General features: G+C 39.1%; 1 protein-coding gene across 6 annotated transcripts in view; it reads right to left on the bottom strand.

Annotated features, from left to right (window-relative positions):
* Nucleotides 1-239: 239 nt before the first annotated feature.
* Nucleotides 240-12,126, bottom strand: part of PCYT1A (phosphate cytidylyltransferase 1, choline, alpha) — a 43,852-nt gene continuing 31,965 nt past the window's right edge. For 5 of the 6 annotated variants that reach the window (XM_011385925.2, XM_011385928.2, XM_011385927.2 and 2 more), the window contains exons 4-9: nt 10,225-10,341; nt 9,399-9,550; nt 7,389-7,467; nt 6,798-6,940; nt 5,203-5,391; nt 240-4,337 (exon numbers count right to left, since the gene is read on the bottom strand). In XM_011385925.2, the coding sequence (XP_011384227.1) occupies nt 4,131-4,337; nt 5,203-5,391; nt 6,798-6,940; nt 7,389-7,467; nt 9,399-9,550; nt 10,225-10,341 (887 nt within the window). In that variant the 3' untranslated portion in view covers nt 240-4,130. The remainder of the gene's footprint in view (nt 4,338-5,202; nt 5,392-6,797; nt 6,941-7,388; nt 7,468-9,398; nt 9,551-10,224; nt 10,342-12,126) is intronic. The other variant, XR_002778342.1, reaches the window with a different exon arrangement.

Below are 12,126 nucleotides of genomic sequence, written 5' to 3'. Positions count from 1 at the left end.
GTCATCAGGGCACTGACAGCATTAGACTGAGAGAGCTGCATCAGCCTCCCTTTGTAGGACACTGGCTTTTTAAGTCTTCTGTGCTAAGTGCAAAAGGGGTCCCCTGATAACATGAGCTTGATTTTGAGGAGATAAATTAGGATGCAAAAGTAAAAGAATTGAGAGTACAGGTAAAAGCCCCAATATATAAAATGTATCATACGCATGTATATCAGGTCAAAAACACAGAAAATAAAACATTAAGGAAAACCACTTTGCCTTTATTTGCCTAAATGACAAAAGCCAAAATAACTCTGAATAAATTAATAACACTCAGACAGGAAAACAATATACTGAACACCAACTGAGGAAAGCATTCCTATGGATACTGGCACCGGTGATGGGGCTAACTTTCATGCCAAGGCCAGCATTCCTTTCCAATACTTTTGTTTGTTTGTTTTCAGGTTCCTCAATATAAAACAATCCAACCAATCAAGTCTCTGTGTTCAAAACAGTCAGTGCCTCTGAAAAGGGGTGGGAAAGCCCACTTCAAACCTAAAGAAACACGACCTGCCTCATCCTTTAATGTTAAACCTAAAGAAACATGACCTGGCTCATACTTTAATGGTACTTTTGTTTTCTACACCAATCTGAATACTAACCTATAATTTTGGCAGACAAAAAAATCTTTCCTCTTTTAAAGAAGGTTAACATTTAATACTATAATCTCAAGAATATGTTCTACCCATTTGGAAAAATAGAAGCTAGGGACCACTCTTTATCCCATGACAAGTTATTCTATGAGAGAAAACAAGAACAATCATTGTGTGACTTTGAAAAATATAACCTTCAAAAACACTTATATTGGTAAGCTTAAAAAAATACCATTAGCTAAAAACATTGTTATGGGAGATTTTCTTCCTACCTGTATTGATTCAACTTCTGGTAAGAGTGTGTGCTGACAGAAAATGTAGAAGTTATGGCTTTTAGGGAATTAAAGAAAAGCAGCAAAATATAATTGATTTAGAAAGATTTTAAATATGGGATCGGAACAGCATTAAAAAGGCAATGAGCTCCAGAGAATCAAAAGCAACCCACAGTCAAGATAATCCAGGAAGAGAATAACAAAAGCACTGTGAAGAACTGCTGTAGGGGGAACACCCAGAGAATGCCTGACCAGCTGTGTGGTCACAAGTTACCTTTAAAAAATGTAACTCAGGTGCTAAGGTCAAAGTTCTCTTCACCTCCCTCATATTTTTTCCTTCTCTTCAGGATTTTCAACCTTTCACATCCCCAACCTTCTTACTAGAGTTTCAGCGAAATAGTGGTCTTTGACTCTAGCTATCAGAAGCAGCTGTAGCAGCACAAATGATCCATTTCTGTAACTCTCAAGTTGTAACCTCTATTTTTCAGTGCTCCTGAGTCTGGTATATGAAAAGAGCAATATTTCTGTCCAGCCCATCTCAAGGGAACTGCTGAATGGCATCTCCTCAGTATCAGCTATAGGACTTCCTTCTCCATTCTCCTTCTCCCTTACAGAGGCTCTGAGGCCAACCAACTTTTAAGGCTCTCCCATCTCTGCCACAATTGGCCTATTTGGGCTGACACAAACCTCCACAATCTCAAATATTAATATTAGAAGGTTTACAGATCACAGGCATGGTCGTGGTATGTGAACTCTTAACCTCATTTAATTAGGCCCAAATGATCAAATAATGCATCATCCCAACAGCTTCCTCCAACTACCCATTCTTGTCTGGCACTTAGGATCACATTTATCTCAAAGTATCTAACATGCCACACTATAGAAGATTTTGCTTTCAGTCAAAATTATTTGAAGATATTCTAGTGTTAGGAGACTGAGGCTATAAAGACTTGCCAAAAGGGGCAAGAGAGTTTTCCAAGAATGTGTGCACTTGCTGGCCCTAGTAGTCTCACAGAGCTTATCAGCCTAGAGGTCATATTCCAAGGGCCAGGCATGCCAAAAGCAGCCCATTGACAGAGCATTGGAGAAGGGCCCAAAGATGTGAGACCCAGACAATATACTTGAGAGGAGTGATGCAGAAAGGGAAACCACATTTTGGGGCTCTCTCTTTCCAAATATACTAAATAACTTGTGTACACTGAGGGAAAAGGTAAGTGGGCTTCAGTAGTGACTTCATTGCCTTTCTATACTGGGTAGAATAAGACTGAAATAGGCAGAATTCTCAAAGAAGGAAGACTGAAGCAGAAAAGTTAAAACGAGTTCATATGAAGCTGAGTAATGTAGGCAAACATTAACTTCACCTGTTTCAAAAAGGATTCCAAGCCAAAGATTGTGTAAACTGGATTTGATAGTAAAAATAGCACTTCATGAGAAGGGTTAGAAATGTAGTTTTCACAGGCCATCAGGACAAGAGGTTTCCCTCTCTTTGTCCTTCTACTCTGCCATGATCTGCTTCTGGGTGGTCTAAGTTTTAAGAACCTACTGTAGTCCTGCTGTGCAGGCAGGTAGGCTTTACCAAAAGTGTTTAGGGAGGTGATTATGAGATGCTCACAGCCCTAACAGAGGGGCAATAAAAGATAAAATGTGGTTTTCCTAGCTGAAAACACTAAAACTCCACCCCCACAAGGGGTATTTATGAGTGACAGGGTGGGGCCTGGATATAAGCTATCTTCCGCTGAACCTAGCCATAGGATTATTGACTGACGATGATCTGCTAGGTCATGAAGCTGTAGGATGCTGGAAGTTTAAGATGAGCTCATACTCAAAAGGGAGTGTTAAGCATCAGCATTCTCTGATGTGAAATTTAAGTGATGAACCTTCCTCACTCCCTCCCCCGGGCAACCTAACAGGGGGAGGTGGGACCATACCCACCAGGCACACGTGGGAGAGGGAAAGAATCTACCATACTCTTCTACTGTGAACACTTGCATTATGGCTTGCTGGAGGGGTGTTGGAGGGAAGTAAGTCCCTGTCAGCTGCCACTCTCAGAGGGAATGAAATACTGTGTGGGGCACTGGTTCCAGTCAAGAACATTTTTAAGAGGGACAAAGGTCAAATTAAGGCTTTAGGAAGTGGTGCAGGGGGGATTCCTTACGCTTCTGACTCTGTTCTGTGCTAATCTCTCTAAATATTCAATATGGCTATGAGCAACACAGATTAACAGATCATGTTTAAACTGCAGACATTTACAAAGTATCCTTTGTAAAACACTAGGAAATAGGCATAGAAATAGGAGCAGCAGGGCCAGGGACTTACTCCAGGGGGAAAATTAATCTAAATTGACTTTGTATAGAATTGAGTATTGTCCCACTCTCTTCCTCGATCACAATAAACCTGTAAGTGTTCCTTTCTTCAAAGGTAGATTGCAAGAAAGAGATTGGCAAGAGTTCCCAAATAACTGGGCAAAAGAATTTTCTGAGAAGATGAACACAGCAGAAAAACTTCGGCTGATGCTATGAGGTCTTGTTCCATCCCCATCAGTGTCTTCATGGACCCCATTGGGTCCAACAAGAAACTCCTCAGGGAGTAAGAAAAGTTAGGCTCATATCTCCTTCCTTCCACAGCCACATTGACACATGTGCCAGCAGTACATTTAGGGTACTTGTGACTGTTGCCCAGCTTTTAGCTTTTTTTTAAAAGGAAACCAAAATTATATTCCCCCACCCCCACTCCCAATCACCCATCAGCATAGCTCATTGCTTGAAGGACTTGGCAAGCCAGTTTGCCTCAGAACAGAAGGCAAACACTAGAGCGTATCAGGAAGAAAAGGCCTTTGGGTATTACACGGCTTCCTTCTGCCCACTTCTTGGGCAAAAAATTAGTTCTACTTACTACATTTGAAAGACTAATTTTTAAAAAATTAATAAAAATGACAATTTCCCTGTCAAGATCACATGAACATAAACAGTAAAGCAAAGTCTGTGGGGAGGGTATATGAGAGCAGAACAGGCTTCTAAGGTATAGTCAGCCTCCTTCTTGGAGTGGGTGGGTGATGCCACCTGGAGGATGGGTTGTCTGGGCCCCCCATCCTAAGTCCTCTTGCCCCAATTGTTTTTCCTTTGTAACTGTCCTTAGGTTTAGTGTTGGGATCACAATTTGGAATTCGACAGAGAGCTTTTGAAAATGATGGGACAGAGGGAGGGGAGACGAAAGGAGGGATGACAAATTAGTCTTCTTCATCCTCACTGATATCATAGGCTGCAGCCTTGTGCCTGGAGAGGTTCGCTGGGGAAGAAGGCGGGGAAGTCTTGCCAGAGAAGGGCCATCGGAAAGAGGGGGAAGGGGAGCGGTCACGAGTGGGGCTGCTGCTGGGACTCTGCTTTGGACTGATGGCCTGCAGCATCCGGCCTTTCCCCTCTTTCAGCATATGTTTCTGGGGAGACCAAAAGGAAGAGTTAGAAGAAACCTACAGATCCTACTAAATCGCTCTGAGGGTCTGAGATTTCAAATTACCATGAGTGCTCTCTGAAATGTCAAAAGTGATCGGGTAAGCCAGAGGAGGGACATAGCTATAATTCTAAGTAATTTGCTCCCTAAAGTGGTCTATGCTATACCACTTATCAAGGGTTCCCACTTGCTATCCACAGTCACCCAATCCTTGATGTCTATGTCAAAGGAATTCTTAAAAGGCTACTTGACTTGTGCTCCAGGCAAAAACAAAGGAACTAACTCAGACAAAAGGGTACCTATCCTAGTTTTAGAGTTCTCTGGAAAAAAAATTTCCATATTCTCCCTGAATAATCTATTCTGGTATCCAAACACACTCACAGTCAGATCCTTCCTTATATTTAACATAGGGCTCGCTTGCTGAATAGCTACATGTACACCCTTTATTTGGCTTGAAGAGGCCTTGCTACTCCTCAAGGTCAGAATTCCTACCTCACCCAGTGATCCCGAAGCAGCTGTTTGCAGTAGAGGCAGATTTCTTTTTACTGTTCTTTGTTCTTTCCTTTCCTTCTAACACTATAATGTAGAAGATGGACAAGGCTACTTGCTTATTTTGTTACCAGATGTGGATGTTGATAGAGAGCTGGCAAAATTACCTCTTTCTGTAAAGATTTTAAAAAACTTTTTGAGGAGAGTTGAAATATAGTTCTTCCCAATAAGGGGAACAGATTAGATAATTTCTTAATGTCAATGTCCCTTTCTGCTCAAGAATTCTATAATTCTTTCCACAGCATGAGAATTCCCTAAATTTTCCTAAAATTCCCTAAACTGTCCAGCAGGAAAGAACATACCAGCGCTCCTTCTGGACCAAACATTTCCAGGAAACTTCCAATGAATTCTCGGGATTTCTCCTCCCATTTCTGAATGAGGTCGATGCTTTTTTCCTCTACTTTTTGAACAAATTCTTTTGACTTTTCTTCCACATCTTTCACTTTCTTCTTTACTTTGTCAACCCGCTCCTGCAAGTGGTATTTCTTCTCCTAGGGAGAGAAATAACTGGTTTGAGAAATGATACTCGCTCTGAACTTCACACCAAAAGGGTAAAAAAAAAAAAATATGGTTTGGTACTCTATTGATACTTTTTTAGTCTTTAGAATTTCACCTGCTTAACTCTATCCCACACTTCTCTAGCACAACAACAGATAAGATATGCTCTGGATGGTCATCTTATACAAAAGCGTGATAATTCTAACATTGTGGAGCCCAGGACTGAACTAAATAGGGCAGGCCCAGTAATATGCATGTAGTCAAATGAAGTCACATTTTTAAAGACAAAACATAAACTTAGAACATAAGCATGCCCAACATAACTCAAATCCCATTCCAGTCGGAATGTAAAAGGAGCAATAAGATCACTGCACAGTACTGCCAAGAATAAGCCAACTATAATAGGTTGAAAATGGAAGTAGTAGATCTTTTATTTAATTCATTAATTGTACTAGATTTTTTTCCTCTATCACTGGCTTATTCTATGATTTAAAAAAAGTTGTTTTTAGTATTTGGAGGTCTGTTTGCTCATTAGTAAAATAAAAATGATACTCTTTGGTCCTATCAGCTTTCCTGAAGAGAAAATGGCTGAACCCTCTGGGGATGGTGTATGAGAAAGAGAGTCTTTAATCAAATGAAAAGTATTCTCATAATTTCCCCATCATAAAGGGGAATGAGAATGTGTTTAGGATTTTTAAACACCTGAAAATAAAAATTCTATAGAGGAGGTTAACAACAGCTAGGGTTTATCTGCATAGATAAATCACATGTAAATGAAACCATTTTACCTATTCATAATTCACAGAGCTAGGCGTAAGTGAGGGAGCATGGTAAATTACTTATGTAGAAGATATAATTAGCAGCTTTCTTCTTTTTAAATCGACTTTATTGAGGAATAATTTACAAGAAAACGTATAGCTGTTTGTTTCTAAAGAGCAATATTAAGCTAAGATAAACTTGCTTTCATAAATCAAATTTTAAAACTTAAGTCCTTGTGTCCTGAGAAAATGCATGCAAAATGTGTGTTACTGTCCACAGAAAGAGAATCCACAGCTTTCATCAGATTTTCAAAAGATCATCCAATCAAAAAAAAAAAAAAAGGCTAAGAACCACTGTTTTAAACATATTTATATACATACGTACTATGTTGTTAAATGTTCTTATTCATTTAATTGGCCATCTGTCCTTATATCAACGTGTACTAGAGCATAAAGGCAGAAAATGCCTGTTTTATTCTTTTTGTAAAGAGCTTAGCATAGTGTTAACTGCAAAGAGGCATTCATCGAGCTTTAGGAGGTAATAATTATAGCAGACTGAAAAGCAAGTTCATCTTAGATGAAGTGGGAGACAACATGTGTCCTATAGGGCCAGAGTACTCTAGGATAAGGTCGGAACTCACGTTGATAAAGCTGACATTAAGCTCCTTTGCCGTGTAGCCCCTCTGTAGGTTCCGTCTGGCATACACATCATAGTCCCGGACAATTCGTGTGATGATGTCTGATGTGGAGATACCTTCTGTCCTCTGTGTTGGAGCAAACATGCCTAACCCAAGAATACATACAAACACTGTAACATTCTGGTTAGCACAGGCAGTAGGACTAGATGTAAACAGGGAGCAACATTCCTTTCCTTTCCTCAAAAAGTAGAATCTGCTATTACTATGGGAAGTCCGGAGATACTGATATATAGGAAGACTGAATCAAAGGATAGGGGTTAAGGAAAGGAGAAGCTATATGGTTCTAATATTGGGACAAATACGGGGTTGGAGACAGGTTTCCTGAAATTAAAAGAGATATCAAAAGTAGATGTTTAGACTGAGAACTCGTAGATTTCAGTGCTATGCTCACCTTAACTTCTCATCCAAAGTGTGACCTGAAAATGGATGTTGAATGCCTCTGTGTATAAATTTTTCTCTGTAAAGTAGCAATGTGGTTGAATCTTTAGGCAGTGCCCCCGAGAGTCCATAAAGTGAGTATGCACATCAACTCACCTGCTTCCTTAATGTGCTTATAGACATCATCACTACCAGCAGAAGAATAAGGGATGTCATCATGGGCTACAAAATCAATCTGAAAATAAGAAAATATCATTTAAAACTCAGGATAACTGCCATTCAGAAAGAACCAGTAAATATTCTCAGGCCTAGAAAAAGGACAAGAAGACAGACCCAAATAGATATTTTCTCTTTATCTCTCTGCTTTGCTCATAAATTCCACAATTCATTCACAAGCCACCCAATTTAATTATTTACGGGTCATAAATACAAAGTCAGCCAGTTTCTTTTTTAGCTACTTCTGCTAGTCTATTGTAGGTGCTACCCTCAAACTGTACATCAGTCACTTGGAAAATGGGTTGGAGGATTTGCTGCTGTGCTAGTGGGTGGAGCCGAGAAAAGAAGAAAGGAAATCTCTCCATCTTCCTGGGTCTATAAGAATTAGCCAGATAAGGGTTTCTAAAAGTATGAGTGAGAAAGAGGTCACTTCTTTGTTAACTGGTTTCTCTCTCAGTCCATGAGATGAGTGGGAATATAAAAATAGCAACCAAGAACCCTTTTACTGGAATAGATATATCTGTACTCCTGAGAAACACAAAACTCAAAGCCATAAAAGAATTAGGTTTTGAGATTACCATTTTACTACTGTCAATACCTGTTGCAACAGTGAGAAGAGATCACTGGCACTGGGACCAATAATCTTTCTGAGAAACATGCTAAACCTCACATATTTACTCTTTCCTGAATAAGCCATATGCCCTTTGTTAATATAATTGCTACCACCACCAAACCCAACTCCCGGAAGCCACCCTAGTGTGAAGCATGCTCATGAGGAAGGACTGTATCAGAGACCCTCACTCAGCTAATATCTCAATTACCATGAGCTTATCAGGGATCCATGGGCAGCAAAGTGAAATAGAATGGTAGGCAAGCAAGACTCATGGTTGAGGATATACTGCTAACAAGGAGAAAAGGGAAGTTGGAAGTTTCCCCTAACCACTTCTGTCTGGGTCTGCCTGGCTATGTTACTGAGAATAATCTTGTTCATTATCTTTGGTATCACTGGTTGCTAAGTGTTGACTGAAAAAGCTAGAGAACTGTAAAAGGAGTGTCCTAATCCTAAATAGATACAACAAAGCCCTTAGCTTTGGGCTTACCCAAGTACTGCTTTTGAAGCGCTGTGGCCACCTTTGTTACTTCCTGTCTCATTAAGGAATTCACTTTCAACATTCCACATCCGCTTGTAGAGAACTCACAATATGCTTGCTGGTGTCTCAAGCTTGAGGGCCTCCAACCTGACCTGATAAATCCCTCTCATCTTTTTTTTTATCACCTTTTATAGAAAACCTATTGCTTTAACTTGGGAGAAATAAAAGGTGGTAAGGAGTTTTATAATACTAACTCACTGAGCAAAAGTGAGAAAACTCCCTGGTTGCTGACCTCACAGAACTTCTAGACCAAAATCAAAGCCCAGAAACTAAATTTAAGTCAACACAAGAGAAGTCTACGTTTATCCGTCTTATATTTGAAATGTGAACTCCTTGAGAGCATGGCTGGGGCTATGTATATTCTAATGAGACTGGTATGCTATGAGGATAGACACATATATTGTGTGTGGCGGTGGTGGGGGTGGGGGGTTGTTGTAAAAAATGACATAACTGGAGAGTTCAATTTCTAGTCCTGCTACAGTGTGACCTGGACCAAGTTATTTGGTTTCTCTGGCCTTGTTCTCATATATAAAGTAGAAATAATAATTACCCAATAGGATTGTTATGGGGAAAGCAAATGAAATATAATGGATATAAAAGTGCTTGTAAAACATCAAACCCCATATAAATGTCAGTGATGTTATCATTAGTAATATCACTGCCATCTCCTCTATGTGAAATTTATATGTATGATAAAAATGAAATAAGGCTAGTGGAAAAGGCTAGCTCAAGTGTCAGAGGCCTTGAGAGTTGAGGGAATTCCAGAAGAGGGAATGGGGACATGTGCTCAGTTTCTTACCCGGTGTTCTGTCAGGAACTCTGGTGTCAGGGTCCAGGGGGCATTCCTCACCACCTCATCCACATAGCGGCAGTGCTGCACTGCATCGTAGCGCTCATTTTCATTCATCACTGTGAAGCCTTTGAAGTTGTGCGTTAACTCATCACTGCAAACTGAGTTCACCACATCATAAAGTTGAAAGTCAAAGTCCCCTTTGCTTAACCATTCCTCAGTAACCAACCTCTCCCATTTTCTAAGACTGTAACCATTCCCCCACTTGGAGAAAAATCTTCTGGATGTAGCTCAGTCTGAGTAACAATGCTTTTCCAAATCCAAGATGCACCTTCAGGAGCAACACTCACTAATGGTAAGTTCACACTTTGGAGAAGAGAGGATTCAACAGAGGGTTAAGATCTATGGCTTTGAAATAAACCTGCTGTGCATTTTTGCACCAATTAAGTTTTTAAAAATGCTTTCTTGTTATATTTTTTAAAAGTGGACCACACAACATTTGCTTAGCAGACTTCTTTAGTTCAGTTGATTCAAAATGAAAAGCTGAAATCCAGAGTAAATGTTCTTAGGTAGGCAATAAGGGTCAGGGTCAGTGTTGCTCCCATGACTGCAGAAACTCAGTTAAAAACAGTGAGATAAACACTGGATATTCCAGGTCAGTGAGCTTGGAATTGCTCTCTCTAGGTTTATATACTTCATGTTTTAGAGAGGCTGTATTGTAATTCTTATTTAAAAACCAAAGCAAGGGACAATATACTCAGGTTATAAAAATAGGAAAAAAGGGCTACTTTAATTTTTTCTAGGTAGCACCTAAAGTCATCAGATGTTCTCTTACCTCCCACAATGAGGTATGTATTAGGGAAAAGGTTCTTTGCTTGCATCAGAGCCCGGGCATGACCAGAATGAAATAAGTCAAATATTCCATCTGCATAAACTCTCACAGGCCGCTCACCTAAGTCCAAAAGAAAGAATCTGTCACAGAAATACATTGACTCAATTTCTCATATTTGAAAAATGGAAATGGCATTGTACAAATGTTCCATCCCTGCATGCCCCTCTCTTAAAGTGTTCTCTGAATAGTCATCCTAATTTGGAGGTAGACTGGGGTTGTAAGAAATAATATCACAGACTTTCTTGGTTACAAAGACCCTCTTGACATCATATCCACTAACTTTCCTTGTTAGCCTGGTTGTATGAAACTTCAGGTAATTGAATTTCAAGACCACCTTTTCTTAAAGTTATCTTAGAAGTGAAAGGGAAGAATTATACAACACATATATCCCAAACTTCAAAATCCTCACTTGCAGTTTATGTTTAAACTTCAGTTTTGTTTAAACAGAATATAGTTATACTATATTCTGACTGCTTGCTCTCTCATTTTCAAGTTGCCTTGATTACTAATGACTAATGCTTTGCTTTGAAAACAAACCTCTCTACTATTACCTAGAGAGTAAGGAGTGATCCAGGAAGGTAAGTACCAGTTATCAATTTATTGCTTCTCAGTCCCAGATTCACTCTCAATACCTGCTCTGAGATAACAGATAGAATTCCTTCAAGCATTTCTCCTTGATAGTGAGCATGATGTTATACTTTCTCAGTAGAGGGTGATATACTAAGTATTTGAAAATCAAATATTAATATTTTAGGACTTTATATTAAAGCTTTTCTTCTTCTCTCCATTAGTGAGAATAAAGGACTGTCAATTTATTTTTTGTGGTAGTAGACTATGAAAGAAAAGCCAGGAAATGATCTCTTAGAGTATAAGACTAATTCCAAGCCAAAAATCACGTCGAGAATAAATTTATATAATGGTTCGTCATGCTTCAAATGAAAATCTGAGTCCTAGGAACATATTCCCACTATGTGAATAAAGGAAGAACTATTTCCCTGTAGCAGCAGAAAATAACAGAACGAGCATCTACATCATTCTGGGAAAGATGGGCCAGTCTCAACAGATATACCATGCTAAAGGCAGGGATAAGATATATATTCCTGTCCCACCTGTCTTAAGGACAGTGACTCAAGGAGGAGAAAACTGGTTCTCAGGTTTGTGGACTCCTCTTTCCAGATAGCTTTATCCATAAATGAGTAGCTGTTAAACTGAGAAATCATACATTGCTAAGAGAAATATAAATTTTGTACAACTTAAGAAGGGCAATTAGGCAATACCTATCAAAAGACAAACAACAAATGCTTATATCCTTTGGCCCAGCTATTCCCATTCTAGGAATTTTTCTCACAGATATATTTGTAAAAATGTATCTTATTCATTGCAGCTCTGTTTGCAATAGCAAAAGTTTGGAAATAACCTAAATGTCAATGGGCAACTGAATATACCATGATATTCCCACTAAAAGGTCAGGAGGACATATACATTATTTGCTTAGATAGCCACAAGAAACTGGTAAAACCGTTTGCCTGTAAAAGGGATACTGGGTAGCTGTGAGATGGTGGTGAAAGGAAGACATTTCAGTCTATATCCTTTTCATACTTTATAAATTTAGGCCATGGAAATGTACTGAATTTATAACACAGAAAGTAAGTTTTTAAAATAAAATAAATACACTAAAACAATGAAAAACTGAGAAATAATATGATGGATTAAAGAGTCAGAAAGGTTCTGGCTCAAGTTTGCCAACCAGCCTCCTTCTCTGTAATCTTAGAACCTAAGTCTCAGTTTCCTCACCTATAAAACAAAACAAACAAAAAAAATCTGAGTAGTATAATTTCTCATCTT

Source organism: Pteropus vampyrus, unplaced genomic scaffold (genome assembly GCF_000151845.1).
Source record: "Pteropus vampyrus isolate Shadow unplaced genomic scaffold, Pvam_2.0 Scaffold826, whole genome shotgun sequence".
Lineage (NCBI taxonomy): Eukaryota > Metazoa > Chordata > Mammalia > Chiroptera > Pteropodidae > Pteropus > Pteropus vampyrus.
The sequence above is the reverse complement of the archived record's forward strand: the minus strand, read 5'-3'. Positions and strand labels throughout refer to the sequence as shown.